Genomic DNA, 23,156 nt, shown 5'->3' with positions numbered 1-23,156 from the left:
TCCCAGATTGTACTGTCCCCAACCTCGACGTCCCAGAAGTGCGAACCTCCATTAAAGCCCTCACAGCCCAGAACACATGTAACGCTGTCGAATCTCTCTGGATTATCAGGAAGCAGCACTTCCTGTTTTCTGTCTTCCACAACAGTGAGATCTTCGGACACACGGAGCTGAGCGTGCGCAGTGTTGGGGTCCAGAGTAACAGAAGCTAAGAGAAGATGAAAAGTCTTGAAAATTCAATCAAACACAAATGCGAGACTAATTACTAATGAATAAATAGCTCTAAAAGGGAAGAACAAATACACAGACATCAAGATTACTGAGTAGAAAATCCTGGCAGGAAGTGAGAAATACATTTCCAAACTCCAGTCATTATCCTACTGTAATGACTAACAGTTTTTTTTGGTGTTTTATATATTAGTGTGATCTGATTCACTAAATTACACATAAATCTAATCTAATTACACATAAACACATAAAGCCCTGCATGTTGCCCCCTAAAAGTCCAATGGTGCTGCAAAATGATTTTATACACCTGTGGCCATGCAGGTGATTGGAACGCTTGAATTCAATGATTTGGTGGATTGTCCCAAAACATGGCAATATAGTGCATCTAATATGGATCGTATCAATTAAAAGTAAATATGATTGTAATGACATAAAAAACACTTTTACTATTTTTTTTTACACCTTTGCAGTTTTACTTATTGTTTCAACTTGACAAGAACTCGACATCCTAAAGAGGAAAGTATTACACATGATCATGATTTTTTTGTCAACGCTTTACTTATCGCAGATATGAGAAAAATCAGAACAAATAATAATAAACTAATATTTGGGAAAAACGTGAAGCAGCTCATCCTCGTCCCTCCACTAGAAGGAGAAATCACAGCAGCGTCTCTACTTCCTCCACAAACTGAGAAGAGCCAGAGCCACGCCCCCATCATGCACAGCTTCTACAGAGGCACCATCGAGAGCATTCTATCGAGCTGCATCACTGTGTGGTATGGTGCTTGCAACGCATCCTGCCGGAATACGCTACAGTGCATAGTGAGAGCAGCTGAGAAGATTATTGGTGTCTCTCTCCCCTCCCTCCAGGACATTTACGAGATCCGTCTCAACCGCAAAGCCGTCTGCATTGCAGGTGAACCCACCCACCCATCACACAGCTTCTTCAGTCTGCTGCCATCAGGAAGGAGACTGCAGAGTCTCCGGGCGAGGAACAACAGTTCATTCATCAGGCTGTCAGGAAGCTGAACTCCCTCCTGAACTTGCCCCCCTTCCCTTTTCTGCCAAAGGCACCATAGATCTATGAACCCACCCCACCCCTCCAGATCCCACATCCACAGGTCCTTCCACTCCCCCCTCCCACTAACTTATGATGACATGCACCAGACACTTTCTATAACATTGGTCTGCTCATTTGCACTTGCACTTTATCTGCCATATGCCTTGCGCTGCTTTATTTAACTTCTATTGTTAATATTATCTGTATGCACCTTGGGACTAAGAGTAACACAATTTCAGTTCTCTGTATGTACTGTACATGTAGAAGATTGATAATAAAGCAAAACTTGAACTTGAGACGGAGAGCAACCAGTGATGTTGCTGAAATAGATTCGACCACCAGAGGGCGCAAGAGCACAACATATGCCTGGATCTTTTTAAATAGAGCTTTGTTTAAGGCTCTGCTGGTTCTTCTGGTTATATTCTATGCTATGCTAGTTTCTCAGGCAAACATATATAATAACAAAACAGGGCTTTTAGTAAATGTTTGAGCCTTTAGTCAGTCTTTGTATATTACTGACTTTGTGAGATGAGCTCTCATCTCTGATTCAAAAATATCATAGATTCCTAGTTCAAATTACACAAGATGAATTTGGCTCAGTGTTTTAAATTGTGAACAATCATTTGAATGCTTTTATTTTTGAGTGCTTAAGTTTCAATTTGGATCTAAATAAGTAGGTCATATACTGTATTTGGAATAAGAAGATATCGCACCTCTGAGACCCAGGAAACCTTTGAAAAGTGCAAGTAGGAGAAAAACGAATAACTTCCATGAAGTTTCCTGCAAATTGTGATGTTGTTATTATCTCACTGATACTATTAGTTTATAGGCTGAGTGTATATTTATATATATGACTTAATGCTGCTGTTGTCCAATTCAAGACCATGACCAAATGGAGTCAAAATAAAAACATAAAAAAATAAAAAGTCTGTAAGCTATAAAATATAATACCTCCTTTTTTTTAAAGCCTACTTAGTTAAACTAGTTGCCGATCATTTGTGCACTGAACCTGTATTAACAAGGTCGCTGTTAAAACCAAGATCATACTTAATGTTATTTTGTGCAGTGGATTTACAGAAACTTCTTTATGTACAAATGCAGCCTTCATAAATATCACTGAGACAAACACACTTTTTTTAGTTTTATTTCATTTTAATGTTAGAATAAAAATCATTGTATAATTGGATGTACAATAACCAGGCCAGTAAGATCACATTACATGGCTGCACATTGTTCCATCATTAGGTAATAAAAGTACATGCAGGGTACTAATATATACTAATAAAAGTACATGCATAGTACATGCAGGGTACTAATAAACCAAAACATTAACTGAATCATAATACAGTGATACATACAGTATATAAATTACTTATACTAAATGAAAGATAATTTCTGCTTTGTGTTGGTCCATGTCACAACACAGCATCAATGTTTTGTTCTAACCTGGCTGTATTAGATCTTCTCCTCATTGAATTCAGTGGTAATAGAGTTCCCCTGCTCGCACCAGTACTTTCCATACTCGACCTTATTGTAAAAGCCATTGGTGATGGTCAGCTTGACCGGGATCACAACAGTCATCTCCTTCCTCACCACGTTCACTGTGAGTTTGGTGTGAGGAGGAATGCTGGCAGGCAAGGAGACTCTGATACTGTCAAATGTAGTTTTGGTGTTGCTGCTGCCCTTCTCCACTGTAAAGGTGTTACTGACATTTAAGGTGCGCTCACCTTTAAAAGAAGACATTGTAAATTCAAATTTGGTTCCGAAACCAATCTGGGTGGAATCGCTGAACTGAAAGCTCTCAGTGACAGATCCTTTAAACTCTCGAGTCAGATCAGTGGTGAAGGTTTGTCTCTCAGATCCATAATTCACACCAGAGATGGAGTCGATGATGACTGTTTTTAAAGTTTCTTTCTTTTTGTCCCATTCCAATTCAGCTTTAATGGTGGTTTTGCCAGCTTTAAGAGGACGGACGTGACTCAGACGGTCGTCAAACCAGTCGTACTTAGGAACATCACGACCAGCTCTGGCCACTCGGATATACCCACCTCTCTGTTTATGTTGATACAGAACCCAGGCTCCTCTCTGCACCTTGTGAGAAGATGCTTTGTCATTAAAATCGCCATAAAGCAAATTGGTCTCACAGTCGAGGACGAGGCTCCGGCCCTGATAGTTCTCCTCTTCATACAGTGTGATCTGAGGATTGTCCAGGTCTTCTGTCACCAGCTGTAGTGAAGAAATGTCGTCGTTGTAGTACACGTTATCATATTCTCCTTCCTCATAGACAGCCGGTTCACCAGTGTAATTAGCATCTGTGTACGCCACCCATGGATTCCCGATGACTTTCAGAGAGGAGATGCAGTCATTAAAATTTTTTTTAATTAAATCAGGTACATCAGAAGTGAACTCTCTGCTGAGGCCCTTAAAGTAACGATGTTCATAGACGATGATCTTGTTCATGGCTGAAGCTTGCAGTTTGCCCAGAGACCTACAGACAGTGCAGAACACGATGAAAGCGAGAATCTGTGAAGATTATTCAAGCGTGTATTTCTATATATACTGTAGCTGTTGGTGTGAAAAGTAGAAACACACATTTTACAGTAACTGGCATAATGTTACAGCTCCTCCCTAAAAAGTAACAACAACAACATATTAAACAAACAAACAAAAAAGTCTCAGCCAATCTTTTAAGATGATCTTCCCAGATCATTGAATAGATCATAGTGTCATCAAGGTATACTTCACTTTGCAATTCTGCGCCCCAACAAGACTCTCTGCCTCAATGGTGGACATGTCATGCATGACGGTATATATATATATATATATATATATATATATATATATATATATATATATATACATACATATATACACATATACATCAGGAGTAACAAATGCAGAGATCCCAGAGACATATGATGTAAATGTAATTGCATGTAAACTTTTAAAAGATCTATTTTGGTGTAGAACATGAAGAACCCACTCTGTCCACACAGTCTTCCATCCTGGGAAAAGGACAGGAGACCGGTTTGTTATGCTGTTACCGTGGTCCAAACAGAATCACAGGTATGTGTTAGGTTTTACTGCTGTCAGATTCTACTGTCCTCACAGCAAACATTTCCAGTCCTTACCACCCTCTACACAGTAGGTGTGCATCAGTGCCTTAGAGCTCCATGTGACTGTATACTGGATGGAATGCACATGACACCTTCTGTTCCACATCCATAACTCCTTTACTATCTGCGCAAACAAATGAGAGATGAAATTTGACCCTTGGTTACTCTGACCGACCTTAGATAAACCGAAGGTTTAGCAGAACTTGATGAGCATTTTCACTGCTGTTTTGGATTTGATAGAATGGATTATTTTGACTTCACTGTAATGGGTGGCTGTACACATAATAGCTAAATTGTACTGATAGTCAGACTTGGATTTAGGCAATGATCAGGGATTGGAATGGACTAAAGAGGAGTTTGTAGACCGATCAGATTGGACAGACTCTTTACATTATAACAAGCCTGTATATGTTTTTTGGTCCAGGATCCCTGGGCCAACCTGTTCAATGTCTGGTTGTTCAGCACAGCAGAGGCATCTTTTTCTATCACAGGACATTTCTAGCTGTATTGACTCTGCTCAGTGTTTATTCAATGCCTCTTATAGATTTTTCCTCTTTACTCAATTCCAAAACAGTTGGTTTTCTCCCATAGATCGCTCTCTGATCTTATCTCTCTGGTTTACCTTTTAACAGCTAACACAGTCTTCACACGTCTCACTTAACCAAAGGGTAAATATTAAAAGCTGTTATCTGTTTATCAGGATTACCAGAACCCATGCAGGTCGGGAAAATGGGTATTAACTTAGGAACATCATCTGCATCTTTGTCGCTCTGAATGAGGGTGTCTGCCAAATGCTGTAAATGTAAATGTCCTGTGGCAGCTTCGCCTTTACTGTGGCCAAGCCTGATGCTGCTGTGCATCTTGCCCAGAAAAATCTGGACAGAGTTCGGCAAAGGTGAGCTGCACCCTTTTAGGTTACAATTGCCGTGCAATTGCATTTCACAAATGAGACCAGTCACATCTTTGTTCTAGTTGACTCCAGATCGGCTGTGAACTTAATCCATCAACAACTTGTGGAAGATCTTCATCTGCCCACAGTGCTGCATGTTGCCCCCTAAAAGTCACAGCCTTAGATAACCAGCCCATCAGGAATGGCTTCATAACTCAGACTGAACCAATGGTGCTGCAAATCAGCCTCTTTCATGTTGAGAAGCTCATCCTCTTCATCATGTCATCTCACGCTAACCCAGTAATACTGGGATTTCCATTGCTACAGATTCACAACCCCCAGATTTCCTGGATTGACAAGGAATTAACTCGCTGTTAATTCACTGTTTGAAAACCACTCTTAGCCTTCCATGCTGTACCACCACTGTCGAAAGTCTGAAACCCAGAGACATGATTACAATCCCTGAGGAACATCATGACATACTGGTGGACCCTGAGACCGTGCTCACTAACACCTCTGCACCCAAGGGCAGAGTTTACCCCCTCGCTCTGAAACCTAGGCTATAGACCAGTATATCAAGGCAGCAGTATCAGCAGGATATATTCGCCTCTCTACCTCACCAGAAGGTTGAGGGTCTGATGCCATGAATAATTTACCACGGATCAAATGCTATCAACATTCTCTTAAATTTTTAATAAAATCAATGATTCATGTTCACCTCCAGCAGGTCATACAAAGACGGCAATTTGATTGTATGCGTTGTCTTTATATGACCCCCTGGAGGTGTCCCAGATACATCAGACCTTTCAAAGCCTTGAGACAAATTAATCCAGTCACACATCACTGTTGTTTTGATCTTGTTCTGTTTTCTGGAATCTTTGCTATTTGTATTGTGTTTTTGTACCTTATTGATATTTTGCCTCTTTATATTCACTGTGAGATTATTATTGTTCTACTGATTGTTATATAATTTGTTTCTCTGAATTAGATTCTCTTCTTTTTTCAGTAATCCTGACTACACTAACACCTATTACGCTGAGACAGTAGCACCTGGGTAAACTGCCTACATTTTGCAGAAGTGACTGTACTCACATGTACTGCCTTCTTTGCTGATACAGTAACATCCAAATTGACTAGTTGCACAATAACAAAAGACATTTTTCTGAAACATTAAAAACTACAGTATGTTTTTCTGTGTTCTGTTTTACTGATAGAGTTTGGGATTGGGAACAATCACATATCTGAACAATGCATTTATATAAATTTGAGATTCACAGCTGCACTACTGTCAGAACTGATTTCTGGAAAATTAATCAACACTTTAAACAAGCCATGACAATCAGAATTAAAAACTGAACAGTGTTGTGGTGTATTTACACTTGCCTTGCTCAAACTCAATACTGAACGAGTGTCATGATACAGAACAACACACTTTAATGCTTTTACAGATGAGCTAAAAGTGAATTCTTGCCGTGGCCAGATTCATTTTTATGGAGAAGAATATGGGGTCTGATGCCATGTTATCGGGGGTTAAAAGCTATCAATGTTCGTGACCCATATGTTCTACCACCTTTTCCTTCTGTCCTATACCATATCCGGGAGACTTACGTCTTCTCAAAGCTAGACCTTCGGAGTACATACAACCTGATCCAAATCAGGGAGGGAGAATTGTGGTGAACGGATTTCCTCACTACAAAGTTATGCATTAAGTGTCTAGTCATGCCATATGGATTAACAAATGTACCTTCCTTATTCCAGTCCTTTGTGAATGAAATCTTCTGAGACATAATATATCACTATGTTACTGAGTACATAGACAACAGTCTAGTATTCTCCTTGACCTCTGAGACTCATGTAACCCATGTACAAACTGTTCTCATCTGCTTACAGCAACAGCAGCTATCTATACATCAAAACAGTAAAATGTGAGTTCCACCACACCTCCAACTCATTCCTCAGTTAGGTCCTCAACCGCCAGGGATAGAGATGGATGCAGCCAAAGTACGAGCTGTCATGGTATAGACGCACCAATCAACATCAAAGAACTGTACCGATATATTCGAGACTATAGCGCAGGATCTGCTCTTCTGACGTCACAGTTATAAGGACAGCCCAAAAAGCTCTGCTGGTCTGAATCCACACCAGATCTCCTATCTTATGACACTCAGATCCTAGCATTTCCTTCATAGTAGAAGTGCACAGGTCCAGCTGTAAATGTCCTCCCACAAACCTGAAGGCCGTCACCTCCTTATGACAAAGAACAATTTGTTTTCTAATAAAATCAATGATTTACTTTCACCTCCATCAGGTCATACAAAGACAACACATACAAGCCAATCGCCATAGAAACCCACATCCACTGTATCAACCTGGACAACTCGTCTGGTCATTGAACTTTATCTCAAAACATAATTACCATGTAGAAAACTCAATCCCAGATACATCGGACCTTTCAAAACCTTGAGACAAATTAATTGAGTCACACATCACTGTTGTTTTGATCTTGTGCTGTTTTCTGGAATCTTTGCTATTTGTATTGTGTTTTTGTACCTTATTGATATTTTGCCTCTTTATATTCACTGTGAGATTAATATTGTTCTACTGATTGTTATATAATTTGTTTCTCTGAATTAGATTCTCTTCTTTTTTCAGTAATCCTGACTACACAAACAACTATTACGCTGAGACAGTAGCATCTGAGTAAACGCCCTACATTTTGCAGAAGTGACTGTACTCACATGTACTGCCTTCTTTGCTGATACAGTAACATCCAAATTGACTAGTTGCACAATAACAAAATACATTTTTATGAAACATTAAAAACTACAGTATGTTTTTCTGTGTTCTGTTTTACTGATAGAGTTTGGGATTTGGGGCATTGGGACAGTTCTGTGATAAACGGAGAGTTAGTCATGAAGTCTTGATCAATGATGCTTTTTGGTCCTTATTAATATTGTCTAATTAAATCAGATGTGAGTGTGGCCATAAAATGTCAAACAAACATTTTCTTAGAGAAAAATTCACCCTTTATTAATGATTACCAACTTTCTTTAAAAGTCCATTTTTTTTTGAAGCATCTGCTGTCCCTCTTTGTGTTGTTACTATAGAAACAATCACGTATCTGAACAATGCAGTTATATAAATTTGAGATTCGCAGCTGCACTACTGTCAGAACTGATGTTCTGGAAAATGAATCAACATTTTAATCAAGTCCTGACCAATCAGAATTACGAGCTGAACAGTGTTGTGGTATATTTGCTCAAACTCGATACTGAATGAGTGTCATGATACAGAACAACACACTTTAATGCTTTTATAGATGAGCTAAAGGTGGATTTTTGTTGTTCAGGTTTTCAGAGATGGTGATGATGTTTTTGTTCTGTGGTGTTAAAGGTAAGTGTTTAATGTCACTGTCTGTTTTATTGGTAAGATCTTCAGAGGTCGAGATTGAGAGCCGTTATAGAAAAATGGAAAGAGTGTCTCAGTAAAAGTGTGTGTTATAGTGTGTAAGTGTGAATTGGTCAGAAGATCAGTAAATGTCACTTTCCCCTTCGTCCAGTCCAGATGCACTCTGATCTTCTGTGGTTTGTCTTTAGCTCTGAAGATGTCACCTGCCTGTCCTGGGCAGAGCGTGTGGTAACTTCCTTTACTGTAGCTCATGCTGCACACTGCATTACAAAAGGAGTTCCTCTTTCTCAGAGCAGACTCTCTGATGACTCCCAGCTCCCAGACTGCACTGTCCCCAACCTCGACGTCCCAGAAGTGCGAACCTCCATTAAAGCCCTCACAGCCCAGGACACACGTAACGCTGTCGAATCTCTCTGGATTATCAGGAAGCAGCACTTCCTGTTTTCTGTGTTCCACAACAGTGAGATCTTCGGACACACGGAGCTGAGCGTGTGCAGTGTTGGGGTCCAGAGTAACAGAAGCTAAGAGAAGATGAAAAGTCTTGAAAATTCAGTCAAACACAAATGTGAGACTAATTACTAATGAATAAATAGCTCCAAAAGGGAAGAACAAATACACAGACATCAAGATTACTGAGTAGAAAATCCTGGCAGGAAGTGAGAAATACATTTCCAAACTCCAGTCATTGTCCTACTGTAATGACTAACAGTTTTTTATTGTTTTATATATTACTGTGATCTGATTCACTAAATTACACATAAATCTGTCTCCCAGTTCATTTTTCCAAAGCAAAAATAAAAGTTCCTGCAATGCTCATTCTCATTTAACCTTCCTATTTTCCTCGGGCCTATCTGACCCAGCTGGAACGTTTAATGAAAGTTTAATGTGTCATAACTTGGGTTTTCTTCCACATATTTGCCTGAAATTTACCAGGATTATTCCAAATTCTGAACTTTGCAAGTAAAATTAATTTTGTCTATTTTCGTTGAACTATTTGTTCGGACCAATATATACTTTGCGTTTTGGATCCTCCAGGGTCAGTTGGACCCGGCTACATTTAGTGGGGCAATAGCTTTTCAGCGCAATGAACATACATACAGAAACAAAAATGCACACATAAAATGTCCACTAACACACACACATGCACACACACATAAACACACACATAAACACACACACAAATTGGACATTGCATTTCATTAGTCCTCCAGAAAAAAAAAGCCAAACATTTGTAAATATTTCACACTTTTGATATGCCTTTGCTTAGCAGAGTGCAAAATAATATCTAACGAAATGATGCTACACACACACACCACACACACACACACACACACACACACACACACACACACACACACACACAAGCACACACAAGCATAAGTAGCAAAACAAAAGCTACTTATTTGTAAATATTTCACACTTGTTATATGCATTTGTCCAGCTGGGGGCAAAATCTGATCTACCAAAAAGCTTCAACCACACACACACACACACCCACACACACACACACACACACCCACACAGTCAAACACTGTTCAAAGCATTGGGCATTGCATTTCAGTTGGCCTCTAGACAAAACAAAGGCTACACATTTGTAAACGTTTCACACACACACACACGCACACACACACACACACACACACACACACACACACACACACACACACACACACACACGTTCATATTTCTATAAAGAATTTAAAAAATAAAATACATGTGTTTTGCAAATCATATTAGTTTCCTCTCTTATTTATAAATTTAGTTGCATCAGTCAGCTTTGGCCTGGAGATATGCTGAGTAATGTTTGACATTTATCATTCAGTGGTTATCCAAAATAATATTTAATAATTTCTGCTTATTTTACTGCTTATTTTAAAAAACATAAGGAGTGTAAAAGAAGTTTTATTCACATGAAATTATGCCATGTTTTTGAGTTTGTGTGTGTGTGTGTGTGTGTGTGTGTGTGTAGTCTGTTGTTGGTTGATCAGATGACATCAGGTGGGCAAAATAGATATTACAAGTGTAAAATAGATATTACACACAGAATGGTGATCATTGTAGAATTTTTGACTTATAATTCAAGTCAATTTGACCTGGAAAAAAAACAGGTTTTATTATTTGCTGACAATAAAAATGGTCAAAATGGTTTCAAAATAATCTCCTGCCCTTGAAATATACCAGCCTGTAATTGTGCATTAACTTTCGTGCCTCTATAGTGAAAATAATTCAAGAAAATAATTCAAAAAATGTTTTTTTTTTTTTTTTTTTTTTTACAAAAAATGAGGCATTTTTGTATATTAAAGAGGTTTATTATACCATATATATATATATGTATATATATATGTATATATATATATACATATATATACATATATGTATATATATATACATATATATATATATATATATATATGTAAATATTTGTAAATATATCATATATGTTAATATGTTGGAAACAAGTTAGACTAAAAAGGTGAAAAAAAATGGCTATCATATATACTTCATTTTTTATGAGCAGTCAAAACAGACAAGGTCAAGTTGAGTCTGTACTCCTAATTTGTATCGGAGGAAAATAGGAGGGTTAAATATAATCCATGTATTGTTGTAGAATAGCTTTGTAATTACATGAGGCTTTAAAGCAGTTTTCTTCTATAATATATCTTTTATAATTTCCAGATTATGCTCTGATTTTTATGATGACTGAAGTCTGTAACTGTATTTGAGTAAAAACAACAATAATAACACTCACTGTACTGGATGATGTCCTGCATTTTCTCCCAGACTTTAAACTTCAGGTTAGAAATGTGTTTAGAAACATTAATCAGCAGATTTGTCTCTTGTTCTGGAGGATTTGTTGTGCACTGAACTCTGAAGAGGAGGATAATACATTTCTGTATCATTCTGTTCATCTATCATGGATTGTGTCAATTAAAAGTAAATATGATTGTAATGACATAAAAACACCCAAAGATTTACTTACTGTTTCACCATGAGCTTGACATCCTAAAGAGGAAATTATTAGTTATTATTTATTATTATTTATGACAACATTTTTGTCAGTGTTCTGTTCATCACAGTTATATAAAAAAACCTGAACATAATAATAATAATAATAATAATAATAATAATAATAATAATAATAATAAAGCAGGTCCTCCAAACACTTTACAGATAAATCAAGAAAGTTTATATGTTCAGAAAAAGAATGAATGAATAAAACAGTGAGCAGTAACCAGAAAAATAATAAACAGCAGTCTGGTGTGATGAAGCAATGTTACTGTGACGTTGATTATTTTCCTTGATCAGTATGTCATGGAGTTTAATTCTTCTTCTATCTCTAGTCTGTCACTAGAGGGTGCCAGAGTGTAACCTGTGACGTTGTTAGACTGGATTCGACCACCAGAGGGCGCCGTAAGGTACCGGCTTTATTATAATTAGTGAAAATCAGCACCACATGTGTCTGGATCTATTTAAATAGAGCTTTCCTTTTTCTGTGTTCAGTCTAAAGGTGGATCTGTGTGCTGGTGCTCAAGGCTCACATGGTGATTCTGGTGAAAGTGTTTCTGCTAGTGTCTCTGGCTTCTCTTGCAAAATAAATAAATAAATAAATACATAAAACTAATTCTCTAATTTCAATCCAGGCTTTTAGTGAATCTTGGAGTAAAACTTTGATTTACTCTTTACTTGTGTACATACCTGACTTTGTTGAGTTCTTATCTCTGATTAAAAATATTCCTCATTGTTTTTAGAACATTTATACCAATGCAGATCATTTGAAAGCTCATAATTTTTGAGCACTTAAATTTTTATTTTGGGTGTAAATAAGTAATCAGGTCATAAATTTGGAATAAGAAAATGTTGCACTTCTGAGACCTACGTAAGGAAGCCTTTGAAAAGTTCATGTAGGAAAAAAGTGGACGACCTTCATGAAGTTTCCTGCAGAGTGTAATGGTGTGTGTGTGTGTGTGCGTAGGACAGTACATTTGAAGTCAAAACTAATATTAAGTGACTTATATCTAAGTAAAAGAGGAGATGGATAGCTGATAAAGAGGATCTACAGCCATGTGAGTGACCTGTTTTAAGATTCTTACCTGTAAGAGCGTCACATCCTCTATGTTCATGTCCTCCTCTGTTTTTATTATGATGTCTTGAAGACGAGCTATTTCGTGAGTCGTCTCTTCGATCTTCTTATTTATCGTCTGAATCTTTTGCTCCTCTTCCTGCTTCAGATCAGCGATCCGTACTGCTTCTTCATCTCTTAGAAACTGATGAAGCTTCTCAAATTCCTTCTCTATCTGTCTTTTTGTGCTCTGGGCCTGACTCTGGAGCAGGACAGAGGGGGGGAATAATTATGAACTAAGTTTTTCTTAGAGCTAACACTGTATAAAAAAATTGAAATAAAATGAAGTGAATCACCTTGATGTGTGACGCAACTTTGATGTAATTTTGTTTAGCATTTTCCAACAGTGTCTGACTCTTTTGTAGAGGCTCCAAAGCACTCCTGAGATCTTCCTGAAAAGATTTTACACAAGCTCCATTTGAAGGTTTTTACAGTAAGACGTAATTCATTATAATGTTTGCAGATGTTTGCCGTCGCTGCTCTCGTAATCTAAACCTGCATTTCTCTCTATAATGAACTTCCTGGTGACGTTATTGTATGTACTTTGTCCCTGGGATGCGCTGACTGGGATACAGGACAGTAAATCTTTAATAAATGGCTACGTGTCTTTCTGTCATTAGAGAATCATTAATGCTGGTGTGACGTGATGATGGTTCTGTTCTGTCAGGACGTCTCGAAGCTTTTTATTCTTCTGGATTTGTTCAAACAATAAATCGATATAAAATAATACACAAGTTGTGTTACAGAGAAGCTAAAAATGACTGCTGATGTGGAGATGCTTTCTATAAATATATAAATGAAGAAAACTTTTTTAATTCATTCTAGGGATTAATTCAGACTCATTGGCATCAAAAAATAGCAGAATAAACTCCAAACCTTAACATCACACAGAACTTCATCTATAGGGCAGAACTTGTGATTTTTGTGTCTCCTTGAGGTCTGACACACCACACACACAGGCTGCTGATCTTCCAGACAGAAGAGTTTGAGCTTCTCGTTGTGCAGCTTGCAGACGACGTCAGACGCCGCAGAGGATTTTTGGCTCTTCGAGAACGTTTCGCACAGGTTCTTCAAGGCCAGGTTCAGAGGAGGCTCCTTTTTTGAGGATTTTCTCCTGCAAATTGGACATTCGAGGGATTCTTTGATTTTCCAGAACATCTGCAGACACGTCTTACACATGCTGTGACTGCATGAGAGCAGAACAGGATCTCTGAACATGTCACAGCAAACAGGACATAAAAAATCTTCTCCTGAAAGAGGTCCTGATGTCGCCATTTCCTCAACAGATGCCGGGTTTAGTTTTAACGTGAGTCCAAATCTTCTGTCTGAGCCTCACTGTGACTTTAATGATCCTTAAATGGTCCTTTAATGGTCCATTTAGAGAGTTTAGAGATGAGATATATTTAAAACCCAACAAATCACAGCACTGTGTTGTGGAGTGTCTGGAGTTGTGTTAGTGTCCGTCAGCAGACTTTACACAGAGTTTATCAGCTCAGAGTTACACTATAACTCAAGGGTCATAAAATAAAAAGAGGAGTCACGCAGATGTAGTTAACCGCTTCCTCCACCAGAGGCATTCAGTGCATTAATATCTATCTACTGTACACAAATACAGTATACGTGCATGGTGGTGGTAGCATTGTGTTTACTGAGCTTCATCACTTCTCTGACAAATTCCCAATTAACTTACTGTCCAAAAATGATTATTATTGTTGTTGTTTTTGTTGTTGTTATACACTGCAGTAATTAGAGCACATGAAGTAAATTGGTGTGAGAGTAGAGGATGCCAAGAATAGAGTTAAGTGGAAACAAATGAACTGGTAAATTAGGTAGAATTTATTTGAATCCGGCTGCCAGGAAATACCTCAAAGTCAAACCTAAAGGCGACGAGCTGATACAGTACGTCAGGTCTGAGATGTGGAGTGAGGCCGAAACACACAAACCTTTAATAACCTTTTATTTTCAGCCCACAGGAACTCAGGCGTGAATAAAATAATGTGCTTCCTGTATTTGTATGTGAAAGGCAGCTGTATAAAATGTATTGTTACCTGTTTACATGTTTCGTGCTGCCCAGATATATTATTTATATTGCTTCTAGTCAACCATTAATAATTTAATAGACCTCCATTATTTCACCTGGTGATTATTGTGATTATTTTTTCCTTGTCCAAATGTTCTTCCTGCATTTCCATTGCTGAAGGAGTCCTGAAGGTGAGAAAGTGATGGAGCCTGCTGATTAGATTGGATATAAACAAGTCGACAGGTTGATGAAGGCGTGGTGAAGGTGGTTTCCTCCTACGTTGTTAAACTTCTTCTGTAGCCATGGCAACGTTTTCAAATTTGGCCTTAAACTCATGGTACGAAGGCCTCAGTTAAAAAAAAAAAAAAAAAGTCTAACGAATAATAATGAAAGAATGATTTTGGTCTTTAGTGGCAAAACACAGACGATGTGAGGTAATAACAATAACTTCCCACTTCCTTGTTCGCAGATATTTAAAGGAAGCACGCACTAACATTAGACGTGAAGTATCAGCAGTTTCTGTTGCATGCTTTTTGACCGCATTTCCTGTTTGTTTCGACTTTTAGGACTTTACATTCCGGCCTTATTAAAGTCTTTTTTTTTATTATTATAGATTCTCATTACATGTTCATTCTCAGCCATCTATACTGACCACACCTACAACTCATGAATATTCAAATTAAAATTGCTCACTCTCACTCATTTTCTACCTCTTATCCGAACTACCTCGGGTCACGGGGAGCCTGTGCCTATCTCAGGTGTCATCGGGCATCAAGGCAGGATACACCCTGGACGGAGTGCCAACCCATCGCAGGGCACACACACACACTCATTCACTCACGCAATCACACACTACAGACAATTTTCCAGAGATGCCAATCAAGCTACCATGCATGTCTTGGACCGGGGGAAGAAACCGGAGTACCCGGAGGAAACCCCGGAGGCACGGGGAGAACATGCAAACTCCACACACACAAGGCAGAGGCAGGAATCGAACCCCCAACCCTGGAGGTGTGAGGCAAACGTGCTAACCACTAAGCCACCGTGTCCCCCCGTTAAAATTGCTCCTTATTTTAATATTGAAAATAAATATTTTTTATTTAAATATTAACTTCTACATCTAGCATCTTCTGTGAAATATTAGTGAAATATGCGTATTAAATTTTATTGTTAAGAATAAAAAAGAAATGACTTTAAGATGTTAAATTCGAATATGTAGCACAAACATTTTATTTTTCCAAATGATTAACTTATTTTTGCATTTAAATTTTTTAGGATTAAATGATTCAATTATATTCAATTCATTTACATTAACACAGTTAAATTGCAGTTTTTACATGTAGGACTGCCCACTAGTCAAAAGCATACATTATCTTAAAAAGAGAGAGAGAGAGAGAGAGAGAGAGAGAGAGAGAGAGAGAGAGAAGGAAAGTCGGATGAGGGAGCGGCTGTTTATAGATGCAGTGATGTAAATGAGGACAACAACTAACTCACAACACGTCCAGGATGACATACAATCTGTCATTATTTAATAAACAGTAGCTCTTCTTTATCACATTTATCATTTTCTTTTAATTTGTTTTAATCACATTTACCATTTTCAACTTTCATGTGCTATAATCAGTTCCTTTCATAGTTCGCCACACTTTAATGTCTAGATGTTTGATGAAGGTATTTTAGGAAATAATTTACTTTCAGCAGAGATGATTATGTAGGAAATAACAATATTCTGGACATGAGAAGACATCACTCCACTCTTGGATTCATGACATCAGTTGTGCCCCCGCTAGTTCTGGTGCTCGTCTGAGGACAGAAATTAGCGCAAGACAATCCACTGCAACACGGACTAAACCCTGTGCACTTCAGATAAGGTACGGCATTTTTTTTATTTCCTGAAAAATAACGGTTTTGGAGATACGAGGATTCCGCCTGACAGCGACGATATAAAAAAGTCAAAATAGGAAAAAAGAAAGAAAAAAAGTCATTCTAGAGAAAAGGGCAGTCAGAATAATGACTATGAAGGAAGTGAATCTTGATTAGGGGAGTATGCACCAAATCTTCTTTTACCAGATTGATTTTAATCTTGCTTCACCTTCAGTTCCTATTTCAGTTCCTCCTTCACCTTCAGCTTCTCCAGTCCAACGACCATGAAGTTCCTACTGACACTGGTGCTCGTCTCTGCACTTTTCTCTGGAGGTAAGAACTCTCACATTCTCTCACAGAAACATACCTTTAAATCACGCTTGGTTTAAGAAGTTCCATGGTGTAATACAGGTGAAGTATTCTGCATTTATACACAATGTTGGCTGGAGGTGATGCATGGTGTGAGTGCTGCAATCTAATATCTAGCAACTGATGGAACTAATTAATATCTATCTATCTATCTATCTATCTATCTATCTATCTATCTATCTATCTATTTATTTTACAGTGAGCTACACATTATACCAGTTGTAAACACTCACACTGTCCTATTCACCCTTAAGTTGTTTTATGAACCAAACCTTGAATAGAAGACAACACACTTCCTTTAGCGTACATTTATACATCTGCTTGTTCTGCAAAAGACTGAAGACACATTGATGACTGATGATATATGTTGTGGGTATCAGGTAGCAGGAGTTTTATCTGGTGTCTCTTTGAATTACAGTTAACGCCTTCAAAATGTCAATTTCATGAAACACAATAACTTTACAGTACTACAGTACTTCAGTAGCCTACTTTAAGACAGTAAAACAGTACTTTAAAACAGTAACCTACTTTAATACAGTACTTTAAAACAGTAGCTAACTTAAAAACCATTTAGAAACAATTTCAATTTTAGAAAACTGTTTGATCAACAAATGATAGATATAATTACCTCTTGGCAACAAATGGTATTTTATGTGGGTTTACAGTACATGCCAAACATAAGAAATTAGGATTTGTAAGTCGGAGGCCAGCTCATCCACCCGACTAGCAATTTCGGGAAAGGCTGATGTTAGCAAAGGCTTGCTTTTTGTCGGGGCCAGTGTTGTAATGTAACGGAGTACAAATACTTCGTTACTGTACTTAAGTAGAAATGTCACGTATCTGTACTTTACTTCGCTATTTAAATTTATGTCAACTTTCACTTTTACTCCACTACATTTCCTAGATAAAATGTGTACTTTTACTCCGATATATTTCCATTAAGCGTCTTCGTTACTCGTTACTACAAAATAAAATCAGAAGAAATGTGTGCGACTGCAATAATTGAGGTTTGGTGAATCACTGCTCCTAGATTGCATTACGCAGCTCCGCACGCTCTATTTCAGCGTAATGTTGCAGTTTGTGTTTTATTTCTTTGACTTTAAGCAGCCGCTGATCCATATCCATGCTTCCATACTGATCATGTTTTGTTTCAAAATGCCTCCTAATATTATACTCTTTAAAAACCTGTGACATATGAGACACATTGGCTTTTCTTTGTACTCACAGAATAAATACTCTGTTTCCCATCTTGGTTGGAATTGCCGATATTCACTGTCCACTTTTCTGTTTTTAGACATTGTGCTAGTCACCTGGCCCACCTCAGATAGCATTTACGTTGTTTACAGTTATTCGTTTATTCTCTTAGTTGAGTGAAGCGCGGCAGCGCCACCTGTGTCTCAATGTTGTAATTGTCACAGATGTATATTTAAACAGAGCACGGACCACATTACTGTACAATGATGACCAGAATTTGTTGGCGGGCCTAATTAAAAGCCGTGGCGGGCCGTGGTTGGCCCGCGGGCCTTGTAATTGACACATGCTTTATGTGGTCAGGACGACTTCCTGTACAGTTGTGTAATTTCACTATGTTCTGTCAGCTCTACACAGCTGAAATGACAATAAAAGCTTCTGGACTGAATAGAGGTGTTCGTGATTTTATTTACAGTACAAGCTTCATGATTTCTGATATCTGTTGTTTATGTTACAGACAGACTCACTTATGTTACAGTTCTGTTTTACTCACTGTTTTGATGTTTTATTGTCAAAGGAGAAAAGGGACAGCTAACATTTTTATACCATTTACACAAGAGTGTATTTTATTTCATTCAATTCTGTTTTCAATTCTCTCTTTCCTTCTAGTGCTGTCGCTGATGTGTCTTAGCTGCTTTAATGAGCAATGTAGGGAGATTAACTGTCCAGACCAGTGTGCCAGTCTAACTGCGTTTGTAATGAACAGTAAGTGCATGTCTATATTTCATATTCAATGTACGTTTGTCAGAAATGTCCTGAACATTTACTATATTAATAATAAATCAGTTACAGAGTCATATTTTCTAATCACGTTGCTAAATTTCATGTTTTGTAGATGCCAACAATATGAGCGCTGTTTTAAAGACTTGTGCAGTACCGGGCATTTGTTCACCTATGACTGCAAACCTGGGAGAATTAGTAACAACCACCAATGCCATGTGCTGCAACACTACATTATGCAACAATGAAACACTGCCAGGTAAAAACAAAATGTGTTTGAAGGATTAAATGTAAAAATGTTAATTTCTACCAGTTTGGGTTTTTCTATAGCCACAGGCAGTAATCTCGATCAGCTTACAGTTAATGAGAAACTGCTGCTTAAATGCGGTCAATCCTGAAAAACCTCTGCTGATAATAAAGCTTACTGAGAGTTAAACTATTCTCAACTTTAACTGAATTTAAAACGACAATTTTACACAGACAGCAGACCTACATTCTAATTTATTTATTTAGTGTATCTAAAGCTTCTAAAGATTCATCCACTGGATTTTGATAGTAATAGCCAGAGGTGGGAGTAAGTCACACATGTGCAAGTCACAAGTAAGTCTCAAGTCTTAACCTTCAAGTCTCAAGCAAGTCCGAGTCATTTTTTGTGAGAGTCAAGTCAAGTCAAGTCAAGTCACTGCTTTATGTCAAGCAAGTCAAGTCAAGTCGTAGCTTGAGTCAAGCAAGTCACTGGCAAGTCATACAGATGTTTGATGATTTAACTAAATGTATATATTAAACAAAGTTAAATCTACAGTATTTATGGACTATGATAGTTTTATTTGCAACAAAAATGATTATATGCATTTATTTTTAAAAGGTGTCCACATACAGGTGAGTTGTAAATACAATAAAAATCTAAAAATGAATAAAAATCAAAACTACAAAGCCTAAATGTAAATGTAACTGAAATAAGGCCAACATAAAAGCATGAAAATATTCAATATGCCTCAAACATTGCAGAAGACCATGGAAAAGTATATATAAAAAAGTACAATGGTTACTTTGCAACCAAATGGCATTTTTGAACAAGTATTCCCTTTTAATGGGACATGAACACATCCTTAAATTAGATCCTTCCTTTTTAACAACAGAATAACAACAATCAATCACGTCAACCAAAAAACGTAAATTATTGAATCCCACAAACCTTGAAGTGAATTAACTATTGGAGAGAGAGAGAGAGAGAGAGAGAGAGAGAGAGAGAGATGATTGGAGTGAGGGTAATTTATTAATTAAAGGGATAGTTCACCTAAAAATGAAAATTCTGTCATCTTTTTCTCACCCTCATGATGTTACAAACCTGTATAAATTTCTTTGTTCTGATGAACACACATGTAGATATTTTGAGGACTGTTTGTAACCAAACCATTCCTGAGCCCCATTCACTTCCATAGTTGGAAAAAATAATACTATAGAAGTGAATGGGGCTCATGAATTCCTTAAAATATCTTCCTCCGTGTTCATCTAAACAAAGAAAATTATACAGGTTTGTACCATCATGAGGGTGAGAAAATTATAAAATATTTTTTTATTTTTGGGTGAACTATCCCTTTAAATTGAATGTGTGTGCGTGTGCATGCGAGACAAGAATTTTGCTGTGCTTGCAACTCTGAGGTTTTTTATTTTTATATTTATGTTTTTTATATATATGTACATCCCCATAAACGATCCATACGCTTTTCACTCAAAGCCTAACACTGAAGACCAATTATAAGTGCTATTGGAAAAAAGCTGACATTTCCACATAAACAGTGACCAACCATTTACACTACATGGCGCTTGCAAAAAAATTAATTTGATAGAACTTTGTCATTCAATTGTGAGCGATGTGGTCGCATACTGCTGTTCTTCTCTTCTCATCTTGCACAAACTCCCGGTATTATAATAACTTAATTATTTTTGGTGTAGCGCCTTCCATGTTTCGTCACGACTGTTAAGGTTTATTAGTTAGTGCGCGCGCTCCCTCTGCGTGCCTGCTGCGTCACGTGGTTATATTACGCGCTTGCGTGCGTTTAAAAACAGATTTAAAAACAAAATAGACAAAAAAGATAAAACAAAAACAAAAAAAACAAGTTATTTCGAGTCATTTAACTCAAGTCCGAGTCAAGTCTCAAGTCATGAATGTCAAGTCAAAGTCAAGTCGAGTCTTTTTTTAATATTTGTCAAGCAAGTCTCAAGTCTCAACTGTGCGACTTAAGTCCGACTCGAGTCAAGTCATATGACTCGAGTCCCCCATCTCTGGTAATAGCTGATAGCAGTGTATTTTTTTTTATAACTATATATTATTGGAGTAATTCTTGGTGATTTTATTTTATTTAAGTTCTTCCGCTTCCTTTGCCCAACGGGAGGATCTGTTACACCTGTATCAAAAATAACTGCACACAAACAGTGGACTGTGGAGGAAATGAAGACAGGTGCATTTCTGCTTCAGGTGAATAACTTTTTTTTTTTATCTCTGCATCTATTACATTTTATTTCCTCTGTGAATTTGGATATGTGTAGTGTTTTGTTCTTAATTTATTTACCTCTCTCTCTCTCTCTCTCTCTCTCTCTCTCTCTCTCTCTCTCTCTGTATCCCCCCTCTCTCTCTCTCTCTCTCTCTCTCTCTCTCTCTCTCTCTCTCTGTCTCTCTCTCTGTATCCCCTCTCTCTCTCTCTCTCTCTCTCTCTCTCTCTCTCTCTCTCTCTCACCTCTCACAGGTACTGTATTAGGCACTACAGTGACCGTGAAAGGATGTGTAAATAAATCTTCCTGCAATGATTCTCAATCAGTAATCTCAGTGGGAAATAGCAGTGTAAGTGTTCAGTGTTGTGATGGGAACCTGTGTAACAGTGCTGAGATCTTCACCACGAGTTTCCTCCTCATGATCATCTCTCTACACTCCTCCTTGTTCTTCTCGTGAACTCTGCTGATCGAGTAGCTCACTAAAAACAGCATGCAGAAGACAGATGGTTTTTATTTCATTTAAGCTTCATCTCTGCTGTATTGCATTATCACATATAACGTACAGTATTTGTCATATGTACATTACTGAGCTTTTCATTGTCTGTAGTCTCTTTATATCACTTTAGAGTTGGATATTGATCGTATTATCCCACTTGTGAATCTGCAAGAAATAAACTGATACATATTCATTTTGCCTTTCTTAATTTTTAACTGCAATTTTGTACTGAACTTTTTCAATCTTGACCAAATGCTGTTACTTTAATTATTGCTATAAGAAATAGAGTGATGAGTAATAAGTAATGGGTTAAAGTAACTGGCTACAAAGCTAATATTTGTCCAAGGAGGAATAATGTTTTACTTCCTTCATTGTTCATAAATCCATCAAACATCAGTAAGTGGTTATGAGTTTATAATACAGAACAATCATATGGCATATTGTTTTGTTAGAATTCTTTATGTAAGCACTGTTATTCGGTACCAAATTATTATTTCTTATATTTTAAGTTATTATTTTTTGTTATTTTCACATACAATCACCCTACATTCTCTGGGTCAAACTTGATTATTGCACCTTGTTCATAAGATCTCTTACTTTTACTATATGTTAAGATTAAACTGAATTTCAAATCAGTGCAAATCAATTCATTTTAATATGTAAATGTTGAAAAACGAAAGCAGTCGATGTACTTAAGGCAGATTAATCCAAGGAGTGTTCAAAGACCTGGCTGGTTTAACCTATTAACTTCTACAGAACGTAGGATACTAATATAAAATATAATAGTAAACAAAATATAAAACATTCTGTACAACAAAGAAATAAGGAAACAAACAACTGAACAACTAAGACGCTGCTGCTAAACAGCCGATTGGCTGATTGTAGGTGATGTAGTGTTAATTTCGTCACCTATTTTTAATTTAGTCTCTGTATTAGTCTTGTGCCAAATGTCCTTGTTAGTTTTAGTCGTATTTAGTCATTCACATATCTTTTTTATTAGTCTTAAAAGTCTTAAAAGTTATTAGTTAAAAGTCTCGTCATTTTAGTCTAGTTTTAGTCAAAAGAAAACTCAAGGTATCTTAGTCAAGTTTTAGTCGACTAAAAGTCTTTTAATTTTAGTCTAGCT

The 23,156-nt window shown here is 37.3% G+C and overlaps 4 protein-coding genes across 5 annotated transcripts in view; 1 reads left to right on the top strand and 3 right to left on the bottom strand.

The window, feature by feature from the left end:
- Nucleotides 1-2,430: 2,430 nt before the first annotated feature.
- LOC132862025 (epidermal differentiation-specific protein-like) lies at nucleotides 2,431-3,816 on the bottom strand. Its single transcript, XM_060893842.1, has one exon. The coding sequence runs from the start codon at nucleotides 3,743-3,745 to the stop codon at nucleotides 2,741-2,743; it is 1,005 nt and encodes a 334-aa protein (XP_060749825.1). The 5' UTR covers nucleotides 3,746-3,816; the 3' UTR covers nucleotides 2,431-2,740.
- A 4,477-nt stretch (nucleotides 3,817-8,293) lies between these two features.
- Nucleotides 8,294-14,301, bottom strand: LOC132862024 (zinc-binding protein A33-like). The gene is made up of 6 exons (XM_060893841.1): nucleotides 13,695-14,301; nucleotides 13,115-13,210; nucleotides 12,790-13,020; nucleotides 11,679-11,701; nucleotides 11,448-11,566; nucleotides 8,294-9,219 (listed from the first exon to the last, which is right to left on the bottom strand). Exons 1-6 carry the CDS (start codon nucleotides 14,091-14,093, stop codon nucleotides 8,678-8,680), a joined length of 1,410 nt encoding a protein of 469 aa, XP_060749824.1. The 5' UTR covers nucleotides 14,094-14,301; the 3' UTR covers nucleotides 8,294-8,677.
- A 332-nt stretch (nucleotides 14,302-14,633) lies between these two features.
- The window catches only part of LOC132862026 (phospholipase A2 inhibitor and Ly6/PLAUR domain-containing protein-like), a 30,684-nt gene continuing 22,161 nt past the window's right edge, over nucleotides 14,634-23,156 (bottom strand). Inside the window, exon 7 of the mRNA XM_060893843.1 lies at nucleotides 14,634-14,695. The gene's annotated coding sequence lies outside the window, so the exon portion shown is untranslated. The remainder of the gene's footprint in view (nucleotides 14,696-23,156) is intronic.
- LOC132862740 (urokinase plasminogen activator surface receptor-like) lies at nucleotides 16,215-22,223 on the top strand. 2 transcript variants are annotated; one of them, XM_060894943.1, is made up of 6 exons: nucleotides 16,215-16,709; nucleotides 16,937-17,034; nucleotides 18,931-19,026; nucleotides 19,157-19,300; nucleotides 21,410-21,520; nucleotides 21,789-22,223. In XM_060894943.1, exons 2-6 carry the CDS (start codon nucleotides 16,986-16,988, stop codon nucleotides 21,989-21,991), a joined length of 603 nt encoding a protein of 200 aa, XP_060750926.1. In that variant the 5' UTR covers nucleotides 16,215-16,709; nucleotides 16,937-16,985; the 3' UTR covers nucleotides 21,992-22,223. The 2 variants fall into 2 exon arrangements, with proteins under 2 accessions (XP_060750926.1, XP_060750925.1); XM_060894942.1 differs by having other exon boundaries at nucleotides 16,215-17,034.

The sequence above is a fragment of the Tachysurus vachellii genome, chromosome 19, assembly GCF_030014155.1.
Source record: "Tachysurus vachellii isolate PV-2020 chromosome 19, HZAU_Pvac_v1, whole genome shotgun sequence".
NCBI classification, from domain to species: Eukaryota; Metazoa; Chordata; class Actinopteri; order Siluriformes; family Bagridae; genus Tachysurus; species Tachysurus vachellii.
Note: the sequence above shows the minus strand (reverse complement) of the source record. Positions and strands in the feature narration are given on the sequence as shown.